The sequence below is a fragment of the Xiphias gladius genome, chromosome 8 (genome assembly GCF_016859285.1).
Source record: "Xiphias gladius isolate SHS-SW01 ecotype Sanya breed wild chromosome 8, ASM1685928v1, whole genome shotgun sequence".
Lineage (NCBI taxonomy): Eukaryota > Metazoa > Chordata > Actinopteri > Istiophoriformes > Xiphiidae > Xiphias > Xiphias gladius.
In genome coordinates this window covers 31,349,419-31,368,683 of record NC_053407.1, presented here as the reverse complement: position 1 = coordinate 31,368,683, position 19,265 = coordinate 31,349,419, and the positions used below count along the sequence as shown (strand labels likewise).

Sequence of the window (19,265 nt, the reverse complement as noted above, 5' to 3'; positions counted from 1 at the left end):
TGTTTAAATAAATAAATAAATAAATAAAACGTAGACCCTTCGCGCGCGTGCGTCGCGGAGCTCTGCACCGGAAGCTGACTTGTCCGTTTTGTTTTGGACGCTGACAGGCACGTGAGCTGCTTGCGTCGTCAGGAGACAGGCAGACAATATGGCGGCGGAGTCTGTGCAGAAGGTAAGAACCTCTTTAACCAAGTCTGCGTACTCTGTCTACTTTAGCCGTTATCTGCGTCCAGCGGCCGTGTTAGCCGGGTACAGCCCCGTATTTACCGGTTACAGCTCCGTGCTTACACCACACACCTACACCGCAGGTTAGCGAGCCAGCCGCAGGTATCAGCTGTGCTAACCGAAGCTACAGCGACAGGGTGAGGACAGGGAGGGACCCCGGTCCGCCGCCGCCGCCGCCGCCGCCGCCGCCAACCACACCTGTAAACTCTGTCTTTGAACACATAGCCTGCCCCGCCGTCTGCTACTCAGATGCTAACAGCTAACGTCAACATTAGCATGTTGCTACCGGAGCGCGCTGACGGTTGTTGACAGACCGGGCCGCCGAGGAGTCAGAAACGACCAACGGTCAACTTTTAAACCTTCAGACCGAGTTTCTCCAGCATTTTCTGGACAGAACCAACAGTAACACCTGCTCTCGGCGCATTTTGCCAAGTCACCACCGTCCGAACGGACCCCCCGACGTTAGTAGACTCGGGTCTGTGCGGTGAGATAAACCACATGGACCTCATCCAGGTCTGCTCCTCCCAGCTGTTTACGCTTCAGTCTGTAAGGCACTTTAAAGAGGCTTCTATTCTTCTAATCAGCATTTAAATGCGTTTAAAGCTGTTTTTCTCCTCTTTAATTTGTTTAAAGCTTAATGTGATTGACTTTGATTTGCCTTTGTGAATGAAATGGAAATAACCTGGATTTGCCTCAGAGCTAATCATCTGTTTATGATGTTTAAGGAGGAGGTTTAACAACTGCTGCTCTGAAGGATTTTCCAGGATCCTCTAGAAAATCTTAACTGTCCACTGCAACACAAACAACATTAACATTATTTAACAGGTCTTCCAAATTGTGACTCTGTTTCTTCCAATCAAAGGCGGCAACTGGAAAAGTCTTTGCTAAATTTGTACAGCGTGTAACAAAATTCAGAACTTCGCTATCAATTAAATTTGTCTACATTGATGTGTCTTTCACTTTATATTATCATGCAAAATAATGTACAGGATGAGCGCGAACACGTGTTATTTCTGTCTTCCTGAATAGTAAATGCACTTCTTGTCGGAGCAGACAGAATAAAACCTGTTTTGGCTGTTGCCATATCCCACTGGTCTGACAGACTTTGTCATAGATGTGTCAGACCAGTTAGTTGGTGATGGCTGGTAAGACTGGTGGAACTAGTTATACAGTGATGGTGGTTGGACTGTGGAGCAGGCCGTGCCATTCAGATGAAACTGCCTATCACGCCGGTGGGACCAGCCACTGTTTAACTTCAGGAGCTGTAATGTAGAAATACAATCCCCTACCAACCCCACCACCACCACCACCACCACCACATGTTTGAAGATAAAACCAGTGAACCAGACTCCTGCAGCAAACAGACATTAAAATGAGCTTTTCTTCAAATGTTACAGTAATTGTAGCCGGTGCAGAAGTTTTGGCCCCCTGCAGAGTCAGTACTGTGTCATGCAACTGTTAGGCAGAATCAAGCTGCAGAGTATAAAAGGCCGATTAAAGGTACGTCAGGTCAGTCTGTCTTGGGGCTCAGTCGATTTATGACGGCACAGCCCTTTTACCCACTGCAGGGCCTGGTTACAGGTCAAACATTTAACATGAACAGAAAAACGCTGACCCAAAGTTTGGCACATTTACAGTGTATTGATAAACGTCATTGATCCAGATATTTCAAGAGTCTTTGAGGATTCTGGAAATATCTTCAGAACAGCTTTTAAAACTATTTCTGAGCTTTACAAACATTACAGAAGATTTATCTTACAAATGATCAGATTCTTAGTTCTGTGACTCAGCTGTTAATACATGGGAGGAACAAGCTGAACGCAACGTTTGTCACACAGGTTATCTATGAACACGAAGGAGTCTTCATTCATCCCAGCAGTGATGAAGACGGTATCGAGCAGGATTTACTCATCTCAGGGTCGCTTCGGATTGTTGACAAGGTAAGACTCCCTTTAATATTAAATGTTCTGTCACCTCGATGTATACATTAATCACATGTGGGTGTAGGGCTGCAACTAACAGCTCTCTTCATTGTTGATTAATTATTTCTTTTCAGAGTCCAACATGACATTTTCAGATTTCTCACTTTGTCCAACCGACAGGCCAAAACCCAAAGAGATTCCGTTACTGTGATAAAAGACGGAAAATAAAAAACAGACTTTGAGAGGCTGGAACCTTCGAATTTTTGCTTTGAAAACAAGTTAAAAGTTTAATTGATTATCAAAATCATTAACTGTTAATTGACTAATCAACTGCATGTATCAGCTCTATGTGTTATTATGAATGTGTCATAAATAGTTTCTTAGTAAAATGGTTCACTGTTTATTGTGTTGTTTCTGGTTTGCTGTGTATGTGAAATAACTTGTTGACCACATCTCTGTCTCCACACTGTCAGGATGGGGAGATCATTGTGGAGTACAGACCTTTGGAAGACACTGTTGACCCGTCCAACATGCTGTGTGCTGGAAAGGTTTGTCTCAGTTTGCTGTGTTGTATGGTGCAGCTGGTTATGGGGCCTCGGTTGTCCTCAGGTTAAAACTCCTCCAGCACTCGGCTGTCTCACTGAAACACCTTCATTCTGTTTGTAGGGCAGGCCACATGTTGTCATTAGTCAGCACTTCTTTACATATCACACACTGAGGCTGCAGTGACTCACCTGAGTGAATCAAAGTAAACCGGGTTTCGAGGTTCTGCTCATCAGATTTATGATGTTGTGGTTTAACTCCTGCACTTTCAGGTTGCGATGGTATTAGAATTAAACACTTAATTTTACTGCATCTTCCCCTCCTCCATGATCTTTGTGTCATTGCTGCAGCTCCACCTGCTGACAACATACAGTCACTAACATCTGCCTACACCTGTCCCTTTCACCTCACACAGTTGGTCTTACCTCTCTCCCTCCTCACCCCGTCTTCAAATCTCCCACTCCTCCCTGGGGAGGCTCCTCGCAGTTTGAAAACCTCTGGTATAATGTAATTATAAACATGATGTAAATAGCTGTTTATCAAACTTAACATTGATGCCACTAATGACTTTTACAAATTAATTTCATGAATATCTCAAGTTTACAAGTTACTCTCATTAAGCTTATGTCATGTTTAAAAGCCATACAGATGCAAACGCAACAGGAAATGCTCTTTAGCTAGCGGTGTACCTGGCTGGTTTAAAAAAAAAAGGGGGGGGGGCGATCAGTAGTTCAGCCTTGGTTTTCACAAGTCATCATTTCTGTCCAGTGTGACAAATACTAGCAGGTGGTGCTGTGGCAGATTTCTACAGCGCTACACAAGCAGAGCAGCTGAATACAATCCAACACAGAAAATTAAAAAGTGACTGTTTTTCATCAGGACTCCAGTTCAGTCATGGAGTGGGCTCAGTGTCCAGGGGAGAGGTCTCACCAGCTGTTAGAGACTCAGCAGAGCTACGAGACAGAGTGGGACATGGTCAACGCCGTGTCCTTCAAGAAGAAACCCTGCACAAATGGGGAGGGTGAGTTCATTTTAAGCTAAATTTATATTATTCATTATCTTCAGTTAGCAACAAAATATAGTGAAAATTTACTCTCTGATGGTAAGAATGTGTGTTCTAGCAGCCTCACTGGTAAGTAATCATTTATAGTTTGAGTTTCATTTAAAAAGTTCATAAAAGCGGCAGTTGTATTATCAGGTATACTTGTGGTAAACAAAGAAATGGTTTAAACCCACTGTGCAACTGCTACTACATCCACAAATAAACAGTGTTATGTTAATGTTCTGGCAACACTAATTCACTTTATTTTTTGAGTTTCTTCATTTAATTCTTGTCTTGTAAATACTTTGCCTACACATTCTAATATAAAGGTCTTCACAGTGAAAGTGTACATGTTATAAACCTGTTTTGGTTGTTTGAGGAAATGAAAGGGTTTCTACCTCTTAACAGACGTGTTTCACTGCCTTCCACAACACATCAGTTAACTGGAAAAATGCCAGGTTGTTCATACTGTTTTACATAAGGATGTCCTGATCAAGGTTTTTTCTATGGCCCTGATCCTGATCCGAGTCCTTTTTAATATTGATTATCTGCCGATACAGAGCCTGAACAGACACTTCCATTCCCTAAATGTAGGAGCTACTTGATCCAAATACTGAAGGTCCTCGTCCAAAACCATTAAGTTTTTAAGTTTAAATTATTGATCTGATATGAATGAAAGTTTAACTGGAAAGTGTGACTCCTGAAACTGACGTGAGATGGGCTGATTGTTTATTAGAGAAGACGTCTCACTCTGTTGGAGTTGTTGAACCACAGAATCACTCTGATTGACAGCGGTGTTAGACTGGTGTTCCCTCATAATGGATCCTTGGTGGAGTTCAGACACACAAGCTGACAACCGATGAGTTCCATTTTGTTCTGAATTAAGCTTCAGCTGAAGACGTTGGTCATTTTAAGTGGTGAAAGTTAGGCCAACAGGAAAAGCTGTTGCCTGAAGGTTTTCTACACTCGGCTCTGATCCTGAGAGAGGAGAGAGTTAGAGTCAGAGTTGAGTGCGTCAGTGTATTTTACCAACCTCAGAGTCATCGATGCGTCTAAACTATTTTTCACATTCAAACATTTTCACTCTCATATGCATTGAGGTGCTGCAACAGTAGCAGGCTGATGAGGACTAAACACCGCAAAGGACAGTAAAGAAACGCCCCAGAGAACAGTGAAGAAAGGATTAGATTTTGATCAGCTTTATTTTAGCTGATACTGATCCATTACAGTAGGCCCGGGTCGGCCCTGATACTGATATTTAGGATCGGCTCAGAACATCTGTAGTTTAACACCCAAGCACTTTCTGACAAACAGAACAAAGTGCTGGTGAAGGTGCTGAGCCCACAGCAGCGGTAAAATATCAGCCCGACAGAACATAACACTAATGATGTTAGCTTAGCCAGTAGGTTGTCTCAGTGCTCTTATTTTGAAACCAGGCGACAGAACTGCTATAGTTGTTCAGAAGCTGTCTGTTTGTCTCCTGTTCCCTTTCCCTCGTCTGTCAGGCTCTCTGAACCACAGCAATGAGAGGAGCAGGTGGGCGTTCGCCTTCAGCGTCACTGACCTCAGGTCCATCACAGTCAAGGAGGAAGGTTGGACCTTCCTGTTCTTTAAACTGAAGGAATCCTCCACCCCCCTCCCTACTCTGCACTTCCACCAGGGCGGAAGCAGAGAGTTCCTGGACAGCCTGAGGAGATTCGCTCTGCTCAGCGAGTAAGTACCCATCAGCACAACAACAAAGATAGGAATGATGTGATGAAAACATCGCTGCGTTTCTTGAGCATTTCCGCTACCTGTAGATCATTGGAATAATGTGAAACAGGACCATGTATCACGTCACCTGCATCCTCACCAAACAAAACATGGATCCCTCATTAAAACTTGGCTCCAAAGGGCCACTAGAAAGTCAGAATCTTCACAGGTAACATCTTGATTTTTCCCAAATGCTGTGTCTGCATTATTATCACTTTTAAAGTTGTGTGTGTGTTGTGCGTGTGTGTGCGCATTTATGTTACCTCTGTGGGATCTTTTCTGATATAAACACTGACCTTGTTGGGACCAGTAGTCCTCATGGGGACCAAAGCCCGGTCCTAATGAGGTAAAGCATCATTTCTGAGGTCCTGGGTAGGGTTTGGCCGTCCACAAGTAGTGGTGGTCAATGCAATGTCCTAACAAGGATAGCTGCGCAAATGTGTGCGTGCCTGACGGCGTGAGTGTGTGCTGTGAATCAGTTGTTTGAACTACTGCTCTCTGCTGTCTGTTCTGCTGTACAGCTCAGGGAACTTCAATTTAATCTGCATTCATTTTCTGATGCACAAAGTCTATTCACATACATTAAGATGAATGGTGCTGCCAGTATTTTGGACATATATACAGGGTTCAGTAACTTCTGCATGAGGCATGAATCAAGTAGCTGAAAGTCTTAACAGCAAACTGCTTTCACCCACAATAATGATATTTCAGCTGAAGCTACTATTCTTGCCCAAAAGAGTTATTGACGCAATGTTTTTGATGATTTCTCCCCGTTAATATGATTCATATGATTTACATACAACCAGCGTGACGTCTTCGGTGGACAGGACACAGCCAGTACGTCTTTTTCCTTTTCCCTTCTGAACCAAATATCATGTCAGATTACTCTCCTGAGGACAGGGGCAGTGTGCTCCTCTATCTCACTGCAGATAGCTGTTATTAAAGTTCTTACTAAGGTATTTCATAATGAAAGACTCAGCGAACCAGTATCACCAGTGTGACCTCCAGCTGATTGTCTGCGTCGTCTTTTCTTAGACAACGTTAAAGTCGGCAGAGATCAGTGAAAAGGACGACTGAAGCTGAAGTTTACTCACCGTTTCTAATTTTTTTTTAAATGCTGGATTTTATTTGTAAGAGACCTTTTTTTCCAGACCTCTGGATGGCTGCTCACATCTTTTTTCAGTGATTCAGATACTGAATAATGGTAAGAAAAGAATGACTCGAAAAGAAATGACAATTCAGTCTGATTATGAGACTTTTAAGCAAGACTTTTCACATTTTTATTTAAGCTATAGAGGTCTTTAAAACGTTATACAGACTTTAATGCGCGCTTCATGCTACTGCTGCAACTAATGATCTTTTTCATCTGTTGATTAATCTGTCAATTATTTTCTTGAGAATGTGAAAAATGCCCCTCACAGCTTTCCAGAGCCCACTACTTTTCAGCAGAAACCAGTAGTGAACAAAACACTGATATATCATGATCTTTAACTTGATATGTTGAACTTGTTGTCAACCAGCTGTTTATTTACACATCCAGCAGTTACGAAACGGCATGATCCTTCATCTGGATCTGGTGTTTGAGTCCACCTGATGAATCTAGGTCCAGTACTCCCTCTCTTTTAGCTCTGGTTTTTTGTCTCTACCAGCTCCCGAGGGAAACATCTGGCTCTTCAGCTGCTAAATGCTCCACCGTGTTCACCAGCTGGTCTCTGACTGTGTCTGTCTGCTGTTTGCTGCTGAGCATGTAGTGGACAGTGGCTTTTTACAGCTGTTTCTCTTCATCACTACCACATATGCCGTTCACATTAAACACTGTTTTCACTTTGTCATTTTGTACATTGGTATAAAAAAAAAAAGACTTGAGCCACTTTCAAATTTCTTGTCTTTTTAGACCAACAGTCCAAACCCCGAAGATGCTCAGTTTGCTGTCATTTAAAACTAAGGAAACCAGGAAATATTCACTTTCACTTTTTTCCTACAAAATTATTCAGTCAATTATAACAGTAGTTTCTGTAGATTAATTTTTCGTCAATCAACAAATCAGTTAATCGACTAATCGCAGCCACTCTAGTTCACAATACATCTGCCTCCTAAACATCAATGGTTTGATCATCAGACGTAGAGTTGAATCATCTGACTTGTTTGAGTCTGTATCAAATGATTGGGATGCTGTGGCAACATGAAGCCAGTTTCTGTTGTTTACCTGTAAATGTTCTGAGGTCAGTTTTGTGTGTTTTGTGTTTTTAGACCTCCAGATGATGAAACGTGTCTGTTGGTCAGCACTCCAAACAAAGCTCTGTCCCAGTCTTTCGAGAACCTCCTGGACGACAACAACTTTGGCCTTGTTCATGTGAGAAACTCAAGTTATCACTCTGAAATATCATAAACACAATTCTGCCAACATCAACATGATACACATCTGTCTTGTTTTTCTTTTGCATGGTATTTGATTTTTAATAAAGGTAAAGTTTTCCATGAGAGACACTGAGCAGCTTGAAATATTCATGGATGACTTTATGAATCCAAATATTTGCTCCCCTTTATAAAGTTTTGTTGGTTTTGAATGACTCCTTTTCTCCAGCAGAAATTCAGAAAAGACCCGTATGTGACCACTCTGGGCAGCTTCTCCAAAGTCACCAATTACATATTTGATGCTTTCCGGGGGACAGAGGAGCAGCACCAGCGCCCCCCAGAGGAGGTGGCTGACCTTCTGGGTGAAGTTATCCCAGGACTGGAGATCAACCAGCAGGAGGAGCCGGGCTTCGAGGTCATCACCAGGGTGAGAGGAGGGTCACGGTCACACTGCTCACACACTTAGTGCTGTGCATGGTGGAAATTCATTTACATCAAATTACTTTATTTGGTCAGTTTATAAGATTTTAATATATTTATAAAACGAAAAGATAGCGTGATAAGGTCCTGCACTCATTCCTTATCTCCTGGTGTTTCCACAGTCCACCACCTAGCGATGTTCCAAACGACTAATTTCACTGTCGATTAAATGGAAATTTAAATTTAGGTTATTCGATTTGGCCAGTCCGACTATGACACACAGTCCATTGTCAGTGTGTCTGTGAGGCAAGGTGTTTCGTTACAAATCTTTTATGTTATTATGAGAAGTGTAAAAATATTTTCAGTTTATTATTAAACTGTGGCGGGACAAGTTAGACTGGTGGGCTGCCAGGGGGTATTGAGTGTAGATTGATAATGGGAGAAAATGAATTTAAATTATTTTTAGCATAAGGCTAACAAATTGTGAAAAAAGAGAAGGGGTCTGAATAGTTTCTGAATGCATGTACACTTTTTATGGCATTGTTTACAGACTGCACACTTGACACATTATCGGGTTTACAGTCATTCCTGTCAGTGGGGGTTGAATGATGGACAGTAACAGAGCAGTGTACCCTTGTGAGAGTCAGACCTGTTTACCAAAATAGTGGATTTGTTGGACTTTGTTAAACTTCTCATGAAACACCTTGAAGGGGTTAGGAAGCCAGAAGAGAGAAGTAGACGACAGGAAAGACTTTCAATCAAGGTTTCTGTTTACTTAAGAAAAACTGTTACACGTCTTTACAAGTATAGGTTTAATGTTGGTGTATAATGATGGTGTGATTGTATAAATCCACTAAATTAAATTATACCGTGTATAAATCTAATACTATATACATGTCCATCTGCCTTCATCAAACACTGAGGACTATTGAAGGAGTATGAAGTGTAGTGTCACCTCCACAGACCTCCTGCAATGTGAAGACACTCCTGAAGGTGGTATATGTAAGTTTTTGCTATCGCTATGTAGCCAGCATTAGCATTAACAGCTGTTTACTCACCAGTCTAGAAGAAAGTTATGAGTTCAGCATCAAACTTCATTTGTCTCGAGCAGTGGAAAGTAACACCGATGTTAACTCTGGTTTTGCTTCTATTTCCCCCACTTCTTTTCTTCTACTGAAGTTAGCATGCTAACCGGCTAGCCCCTGCCAGCCTGTCTCGTAATACCACTTTGTGATACTGTGTCACTGCATCCAGTCTGTCCTCAGTGCAGCATGTAAGGATGAAGCAATAGCTCTGCTCAGAGGATAAATTCTAGCCTCTGGTCTTGTAAACACAACGATGGCTGAAGCTCTTGGTGAGTAAACAGCGGTTAATGCTAACGTTGGCTATGTAGCGATAGCAAAAACTTACACATAGCACCTTTTTAAAGCAGCAACCGAGTCTTAAGAATGGAAATAGGAATTATTATTATTTTTGATTAAGCTACTGACTGTTTGAGCTATAAAATGTCAGCAAATAGTGAAAAATTTTTCCAAAACGACTACAAGCTGACGTCTTTAAATGTCTTGTATTGTTTGACCAAATCCAAAGAGATTCTGTTTCCTGTAACAGAAAAGAAAGAAAAGCAAATATAGCCATTAAAAAGCTGGAGCCTGTAAATATTTTCCTTTTTTTTTTGCTTAAAAAAAAGCCCAAATGATTATTTTATTATCAAAATTGTTGCTGATTAATTAGGTCTACACAGGTCTGCACAGTATTAAAACAAGAAAACAGAAAATAAATCTTATATCAGAACATCAATATTATAATACCACCCAGCTCTGCTTCACACAAACATGAACCCACAGAGGGTCAGAATTTTAATCAAGTCAATTAATTAATAGAGCACATTTATTAACAAGTGTTGACCAGAGTTCTTTACAGAGATATGAGAATTACAATCAAATAAAACAACAGACAACGCAAACTAATAAAAACAATAGAATCCCTGATTTTAAACTCTGACCTCAGTCAACATGAGCTCGCTGATTGGTCTGCTGTCCAGGCTACTGACCTCACTGATTCTGTTGGAGGAACCCCTGTTTACTTTGTCAGGGCTGACTTGTTTTATCTGTGTTCATGTCAAATGTTCTCAACAACAGGTGTGTTACTATTATGAAGCACCTTTACGTTTAACGACTTCACCTTTGTCCTGTCAGATCGACCTGGGAACAAGGCCTCAGGTGACGAGGAGGGAGCCTCTATCAGCAGAGGACTGGACCAAACACCAGGATCCAGAGGGGAGGATGATCAAGATCCCTCACCTCAAACAAGTCATCTTTAAAGGGGCATGTTGAATTTATTATTACTCAGTTTTATTTTGCTATTTAATGTTCACTTTTGTAGGGATCAGATGAACCCCTTTAACACACAAAACTCAACATTTAAATACAAACAGTGATAGAATGAAATTACATTATTGGTCAGAGTACAGGTTAAATCACTGTCATTCCACTCAGGTCAAATTAATGACGCTCAGATCATGTCACATCCTGTTAGGGGAATACTCAAGTGGTTGATTTTGCTACTTTCTTTGCTTACCTTCTTTTCTCTCTGCAGCAGCAAAGATCAGGAAGTCTTGAATGAAAACCTTTGAATAGAGTCTCTGAGGTTGACTAATAATTGAATCAGCCCTAAACACACCGTACGTGTCCACGGTGTTGAATGTCCTGTATGACATGTACGAATGACACAACGTGCTCAGATCATCACAGATCATCATGTATCTTTATCTTTGTGGATCTCCAGGGACTCTGTCACGCTGTGAGGAAAGAGGCGTGGAAGTTTCTGTTGGGGTATTTTCGCTGGGACAGCACGCTGGAGGAGAGGAAAGCTCTGCAGAGAAACAAAACGTACGAAAACTGTATGCTGTCCATCATAACTAGGATTTGTGGATAGATATACCCCCCAGGTTTCAATCACTTCACCAAGCTAATGTCAGCAAACATCACTCCAGACCAACAGAGCTGAAACTTCTGAACCTTCTGATGAATGCTGTTAGTAATTTATCAAGTAATAATACCAAATACTGTCTGGTTACAGCTTCTTAAGTGTGAGGATTTTTTTAGGATGAAATGTTTTTGTTTTTTTTCTGTCGTCCATACAAATTAATCAATTTGAAGATGTAACTTTCCTTTGGGAAGTTAATTTGATTGACAGAAAGTCAGCAAGTATTTAGATTCAATTTAAAAATAGTTTATTTACCAGGGACGATGCACAGTACATGTATTGCACCAGCTCAAAGCTCATTTTTCATCTGCAGTCTCTAGGAAGAAGCCACCTGTCATACGCAGGTTGACAAAGTAAAAAACAGAAGCCAGATGTGGTGAATTAAAACATGAAACGTGATAAAAAATTAATATTACAATCAGAAAAAAGAGATAGATACACTAGTTCCCAAACCAGGGAGTATCACACATCATTAAAAACAAACGATTCAACAGTACAATCATTTTCCAAACAGAATGGAAGTGTTAATGCTAAACAACAAAATACCCTGCAAAAATACCCAAACTTCACTTGTTCAGTCTGTCTCCTATGTGGAAATGTGCTGCTTTGTTTTCTTAGTTTTCTATGATAATAGATTAAGTATCCTTACATCCTACAGGAAACTGCAATGATTCCCTCTCTTTTCTGACATTTTATAGACTAAACTATTATTGATCAATCAAGAAAACAATCAGTGGATTATTCAAAAATCAAAATAATTGTTACTTGCAGCTCTGGATTCCTCTTAAATCTAATCCATAGATCAAGTCAAAAACGAAAAGAGTTACATGAAATTCAAGAGTTGCAGCCCTGAGATACAATGTAAAATACCCAGAGGTTGTTATTATGGTACTTTGGTATGGTAACGTTAGAGGTTTTTTTATTGTGATGATGTAAAAGTTTTCTCTCCTCTTGTTTGACAGTGATGAATACTTCAGGATGAAGCTGCAGTGGAAGTCAGTTAGTGAGGAACAGGAGAGGAGGAACTCCAGACTCAGAGACTACAGGAGTCTGATTGGTGAGACTCAAATCCGATTTTTCAGGAATTTATCAGGGTTTATTTTGTGTATTAAAATAAAGAGAAACTCTGATCTGCAGCATAATCAGCATCTCCTGTGCACTCTCTCCTTTTCCCTTCAGTTTCTTTTATCAGAAACATATTCTTACTGTGAAGTGGCGTGAACAGTATCATCTCACAGCAGGAAACGGAAGAGCACTTTTTCATGCATGGGAACATCAAATGTTATTGGAGCCACAGTTTTTGCTTGCTTTGCTTTTGCTTTGCTAAAACACGAGAGACAAAAACTAGGGCTACTGTCATTAAAAAGCTGAAAGGAACTAAAATCAGTATTCTCCTCTTAAAAATGTTTTTAAGGCCTCCTGTATGGAGGGAGTCACAGAAATCGAGCCTGGGTTCAAACTGTAGGATGTCACCGGCTCCTCTGACCTTAATGCTGTCGGTTCTGTCTCTTTTTAGAGAAAGATGTGAACAGAACAGACAGAACAAACAGGTTCTATGAGGGCATTGCTAACCCCGGTCTGGTTCTCCTCCACGACATCCTAATGACCTACTGCATGTACGACTTCGATCTGGGTGAGAGATCATGTGCTTCTTTTACCTGAGTTCAACATTCAGTACGTATGACAAGCATCAGTTCTCCTGTGGCAGACTGACGGAACACACTTCCATACTTTGGTTGGTATTAAACCTTCAGTGCGGAACCTTTGTCTCCCCCTGTCTGGTAGTGAGAGTAATTACACAAATGATGTTGAATACAGAGAAATTTCCACGGTTCGAAGACAATAATGTATCATTTAGGCAGTGTAAATGTAATAGCTACTAACCCACTCCAAATATTTAACAAATGCCAAACTGTAAAAGATCAGTCAGGCGACATCCGTGTCTGCCCTCAGTCCCTGCTCTTCTTTCAGCGCTCTCCAGCCAGGAAAGAAATAAACCAATGGTAATCCGTGTTTGTCCTCGCCGTCGATCACGCTCTTTTTAGACTGTAATCCTTCCTCTCAACGAGTTTCTTTTTAATCCTGAGCATCAGAGACTTTTCGGTCGCTCCACTCTTCAGCTCTGGCAAACTTGCCGGTTGACGTAAAACACATCGCTACCAGTGTGCAGCGGAGATTTAAAACTTGTATACCACAAAATACAGAGAGATTTACCGGGTGCTGAAAGGCTTAATCAGATTTGTGTGAACCCATTTGGCAAAGACTTGAATATAATGGACGTAACCTTCATTTATATGTAATAGTCCTGAACTCCAGCTCGAAATTTCGTTGTATGTGGTATTAAAACATTTTTAATTCAAGTATCTTATTGAACCTGGAGAAAGCCTGTGAACAAAAAAATTGAGGTTTAAGCCCTTGAAATGGTAATTTATGTTTCAAAACACTGTGTAATTTGACTGAAAATGTTAACGATTGTAAATCACCTCCTACCCTGAACGTTTTCCATTCTGATCAGGTTACGTTCAGGGGATGAGTGACCTGCTCTCACCGATCCTCTACGTGATGGAGAACGAGGTGGACGCTTTCTGGTGCTTTGTCTCCTTCATGGACCAAATGGTGAGTGAACCAGATCTTGTTTTAGTTGGTCTGAAGGCTGCACTCGCACACAGCAGCTTCCTGATGTCAGAGCATTAATGAGGGGTTTTCTGATCCTTTGATTCACCTCTGGTGAGGTGATTGTAAATTTTTATTGATGGTGCGAACGCTGGTACATTTTAGTAGCAATAAACACGTTGTGTCCACTAACTTCAGTCAAAATCAAAATCAGTCCATCCAGAGTCAGATTTGTAGCAGTGGTCAGATTTCCAAACCAGAGAAGACATTTAACTCCAGTTTCATCAACATTTATAAAATAAGTTCTGAGAAAGTTCTCCATATATGAGAGGAAGCGATATGAGTAACTATCTGCTGTTTAGTGAGTGAATTTCAGTGGATTAGATTTTTATTGATGTGTATTTCTGTCTGTTTTAGCACCAGAACTTTGAGGAGCAGATGCAGGGTATGAAGACTCAGCTGATTCAGCTCAGTACTCTGCTGAGACTGCTGGACTTGGCCTTCTGGAACTACCTCGGTATGAAACACTCAGAAACGGGAAGGGTATCTTTATAGCAAAAATCTGGCATTTCTGCTTCTCTTAGAGTTAGATGTTTGTTGGCCGCTGGCAGCACTGGAAATTACTGCTCATGGCCAAAAAGTAATCCGACACATAACTCCCTGTAACACAGCAATTTGTCATTTTAAACTTCAATATCTGTACAGGTGAAACAAACCAATACTAACATGTTCATCAGTGATCTTCAGAGGAGCTGGTGGCCAGGCTAAGCTAAGCTAGCTGTTTCCCCCTGCTTCCAGTCTTTAAGCTAAGCTAAGCTAACCAGCTGCTGGCTGTAGCTTCATATTTACTTTATAGACATGAGAGTGGGATCAATGTGAACATCTGAATCTCAGAGAGAAAGAGAAGGGGAATTATCTAAATGTTGAACTGAAACGTATTTGGTATATTCATCAGTCTATGAAAAGTAAATTTCCCCACGTTACCCATTCTCTTTTCTTTTAATGTTATTTGCTGATGTTTCGGGGGTGTCTTTAGTATTAGATATGGTACAGAAAATATCAATGTGCATTTAGATTATTGTACTTTCGTATATATTGATAGTGACCTTTTAAATAATGAGCTTTTAAGGGGTTTTCCTCACTCACAACACGTGTTGTTGCAAACCAAATGTCAAAAAATTAAAAATGAACATCTTTTGTAGCTTTAAACAAGTTTACTCTGTTCAGCTTTTTTATATGTGGAGAGTCAGAAAATGCATTTGAGCCTGTAACAAAATGTCCTTTATCCAATAAGTGAGGAGTTAAAGACACGGAGTGATGAAACTACTGTGTTTTGAAGTTAGAGGAGCAGTGTTGGTGTGTTTTGTCGTCCAATCCTTCTAACTCTCTGCGTTTGTCTTTCAGAGTCTCAGGACTCAGGTTATCTGTATTTCTGTTTCCGCTGGTTGTTGATCAGATTCAAGAGGGAGCTCAGTTTCCAGGACGTTCTCCGGCTCTGGGAGGTCAGTTTTTCTCTTTAGTGTTGAGTCTGGATCGAGGGTCATGTGTATATTAGGATATGACTTTTTCATAACGAATGGTTTTCGATTGCAGTGCTGGGACTCTTTCAGGAACACTTGTGTAACTGAAGCAACAGCAGAAAATGTGAAATAGAAGTTGTGACTCATTTGTGTCCTCCTCCGCTTCCATAGTTCCCAAAATAATGTCTCGGTGTTTGTTTTCTGTAAGGTCTCAGCTTCAGTTGCGGCTTCTTCCAACTTTCTGCTGGTTCAGTTTCTTTCTTCCACCTGAATATTTAAACATTTTCTGCATGTTTGAATGACTCAATGACCAGTGATTACTGGATGAGACTACTTGTTGTGTAACTACCCTCCTCAGGTGATGTGGACAGGTCTGCCCTGTGAGAACTTCCACCTCTTGGTCTGCTGTGCCATCCTTGACTCAGAGAAACAGAAAATCATGGAGGAGAACTACGGCTTCAATGAAATCCTCAAGGTAAACTGACTCTACCACCTGCATCTTCTGTAATTTTCTTTTAGATTTAAGTTCTGACTTACGTTTAAAGCCCAACAAAAAGGATTTGTTCCTCCAGAAAATGAAAACATTTGTGTGTGTAAAACAACACTGGCGCTAAGCAGCTTTAGTCTCAGTGGAGTCGTCTTCCTGTAAACTTAAAAACAAGTATGAAATCAAATCTCTCACCCAATCTTCTCCAAACAGCCTGTTCCGCAAACTCAGTGGTTCGACGTCCTCCCACAGCACATTTTCCATTTATGTTTACTAATACATTTTTTTGAAGGAATTTTTCTTTTCATGAATCAAAGCGCTAAGGACGGAGGGTGTCATTTAGTGGACAGATTGTAAATAACCCTTTGGGGCAAATCAGTTATCTTTATTATTATTATTATCATCATCATCTGTGATATTGGACAAGAGAAACGAAAGGAACTGACTCGGAGTAGATACAGAAACAAGTAACTAATGTTGCATACTGTAGCTGTTAATTCACTCTCTGTGCCTCGTAAAGTAAACCCAGAATAGTTCAGTTTATTTAGATTCAAACAAATCATACAAGATTTAAAATGCCCACATAAAACAAACGAAAAATAGATAAAGTGAAATACAGTACACAGTTATATTTATTTCCTTTTAATGCCTGCATGTACTGTGTCACCATTCAGAAAAACATTTAAAGTCACAAATATTTTGCCTTTTGTCTTTATTAATGAAATAAATTGTTTTTCATTGTGACATGATTTCTCCAAGTTACGCTAAAATCAAGTCACAGCCCAGAAAACGCAGTGAAGAGTTGTTTCAGTGTTGTCCAGCAGAGGGCAGCACAGGCCTGCTGATACTACATACAAAGCACTGTCCTTGGTTTTATTTTGATACATGGAGACACATCATCCATGTTTATTGTGGACACAGTAAATGCAGACGTAAAGACAGTTGACACTTTGCGTATTGTATTTCACTTTATTTCTCGATTTGACTTGAGTTTATTGAGTCCTTTAAAATCTTCCCTAACACAAATAGGTGAACTCTACATTTCCTGAGCACTGAACGCTGCTGCTCAGTCGGGCACACGTGGCGATGTTCGGCTGCTGTACAGCGGTATAACACTTTCAGAGAATCACGCCGTCCTAAACTGTCCAACTTTGTCGTAAGATTAATGTTGTGCAAAAGTGATAAAATGTCAGCCATAAAAAACAGTAGGACATGCAGCCTGGTCCAAGAGGTTGTGACGAGCATTCACCGAGAGTTTATGTGACATGACAGCAAGAACACTGAGCACTGAACACTCTTTATTTCCTCATTTTCAGTCGGTAGTTTGACTTTGAGTGTGGGAATCTGCAGCAGAGAGTCTGCGGGTCCAGATGATCCGTATTTTCACTCCTGTCTCTTAGAACAAACTGGTGTCTCCTCAGCTGCAGTGCTCTGTTCTACAGTACAACAGCTGACATCAGAAGTAACGGCAGACTTACAATGTTTCCTGCTGTTTGGAAAATTGGAGAATGGAGAACAGCATTTACCAGTCTTCGGAAAGGTGCTGTCTATTGGCCCGATAGGAAACTTTAATAAAGCCAGGGTCCTTCGAGTCCACACACATTATTTCTGTTATTTAAAATCCCCCAGTGCATCGAACTCCGCAGGAGAAACTGAACTAAACTGAACCACAACTAAAGGTACATGCGTCGTCTTTTATCTTGCAGCACATAAATGAGCTTTCAATGAGGCTGGACGTGGAAGAGATTCTTCAGAAAGCAGAGGGCATCTGTCTGCAGATAAAGAGCTGTAAGGTACGTCTTACAAGATGCATGTGTGTGCTGGAATCGTCTAAATTCTGGCTCTGAGTTAAAGGGCTATCCACACTAACTTCTGTCTAAGGAAAGAGAATGATTTCCATTTCACGTCGCCTTGCTGAACATGGGGCAAACACACCCAACGCTTCAGCAGTGCTTACACACCTCACTACTTATATGAAAACCAGTAATTAATAAGTCCGTCGACAGAAAATTATCAAAAACTATTTTTATGTTGTTTTTTTTAATAAGAAATAGAAAAAGATGAGCTATTTTCAGACATTTTATTGATGAATTAAGAAAATAATTGTCAGATTAATCAGTAACAAACACAAATGTTAGGCGCAGCACTACTGTGAATAAGCTGTGATATTATCGAATGTGCTAAGTTGTCACCTGTAGTGGTATAATTATTAGGAAAAGACTCTGTGGCAGATGGCTGTGCATGAAAGGCTAACACAGAAGGCACCAGTTTTCCCAGGGAAAAAAAACTGACCATTCACAAGTCTTATCCTTTAATACCAAATTTGGTTTTTATGCTTATGTTTTGAGATTCATACTCAAATCCTGGTCTTGACAGGATTCAGTTGTTGTTTTCTCACGTCATAATCACTGAGCTGTATCCTGCAGGAGTAACTGAGCGGTGGTTTGTCTTCCGCAGGATTTGCCTGACTCCGTCAGCAACATTTTGGGCTTCGAGACAGACGCTCCCGGCTCTGACCCGACAGATTCTGGATCTCCTCTGGCTCCTAGACCAGCACAGCGACAGGACGCCTGCTCCAACGGCCACGGACACTTGAGAGCAACCAGCTCTCACAACAGCTGCAAAGTTGCCTTCATATCATAGTGAACAGCAGATCCAACCAGAGACTGACTCAGGCGTCAGCAGGACGACGACGACAGCAGAGTGCCACTGCGTCGTCCCATCCCCCTGAGAAAGAAGAGAGGAAGAAGAAGAGAATGTAAAAAGGATTTAAGATTATTCAGAATCTTATTTTTGTAATTTCTTGTACCTTACTGTCTCTATCACTCAAATAGTCATTCCTTCTCTCCTAATGATGTTTTCTAAAGCACCATTCAGACAGGATGAACACCACACAAATTCTCACCGTGCTCCTCGGTAATTTAACTCGTGGTTCGGGACGACATTTTAACCCTGGTGAATTGACAGGATCTGGTCTCTAACAGACATGGACATTCAGCAGGTCAAAGACAAAGAGAACGACTAAAGTCTTCCCAGGGGGCAAAGACACTGCATGAGGTGAATTAGAGGCAACAATGGTCCTAACTGAGTCAGATGTGAGCACACTGACATGAAATACATGTTGATATGATTCAGTGTGACGTCCACTTCCTAAAGATATCGTGATCTCTGATGTCCCTCCCGAATAAAGCTCCAGAAATCCACTTAGAAAAGGGGAAAAAGAGGCTGCAGAACTTCATTCAGAATCTTCACGTTTTTAGGTTTCCTTTAGTATCACAGTGACCCAGTGACAGTTGTCTGTACATCCACGGCTACACTGAGAACAGGAGCTGATCACAGCTGATTCAGCAGCTTTTAATGGACACAGTCTGGCTAAATGTGAACGGGCTCTTTCTGTC

General features: G+C 41.0%; 1 protein-coding gene across 4 annotated transcripts; it reads left to right on the top strand.

The window, feature by feature from the left end:
• Positions 1-62: 62 nt before the first annotated feature.
• tbc1d15 (TBC1 domain family, member 15) lies at positions 63-19,265 on the top strand. 4 transcript variants are annotated; one of them, XM_040133085.1, is made up of 17 exons: positions 63-172; positions 2,064-2,165; positions 2,621-2,695; positions 3,570-3,711; positions 5,238-5,445; positions 7,735-7,837; positions 8,072-8,266; positions 10,458-10,586; positions 11,047-11,150; positions 12,210-12,304; positions 12,764-12,880; positions 13,763-13,863; positions 14,278-14,377; positions 15,265-15,362; positions 15,739-15,855; positions 17,574-17,660; positions 18,325-19,265. In XM_040133085.1, exons 1-17 carry the CDS (start codon positions 149-151, stop codon positions 18,508-18,510), a joined length of 1,983 nt encoding a protein of 660 aa, XP_039989019.1. In that variant the 5' UTR covers positions 63-148; the 3' UTR covers positions 18,511-19,265. The 4 variants fall into 4 exon arrangements, with proteins under 4 accessions (XP_039989019.1, XP_039989018.1, XP_039989016.1 ...); XM_040133084.1 differs by having other exon boundaries at positions 8,069-8,266; XM_040133082.1 differs by lacking the exon at positions 63-172 and adding an exon at positions 479-771 and having other exon boundaries at positions 8,069-8,266.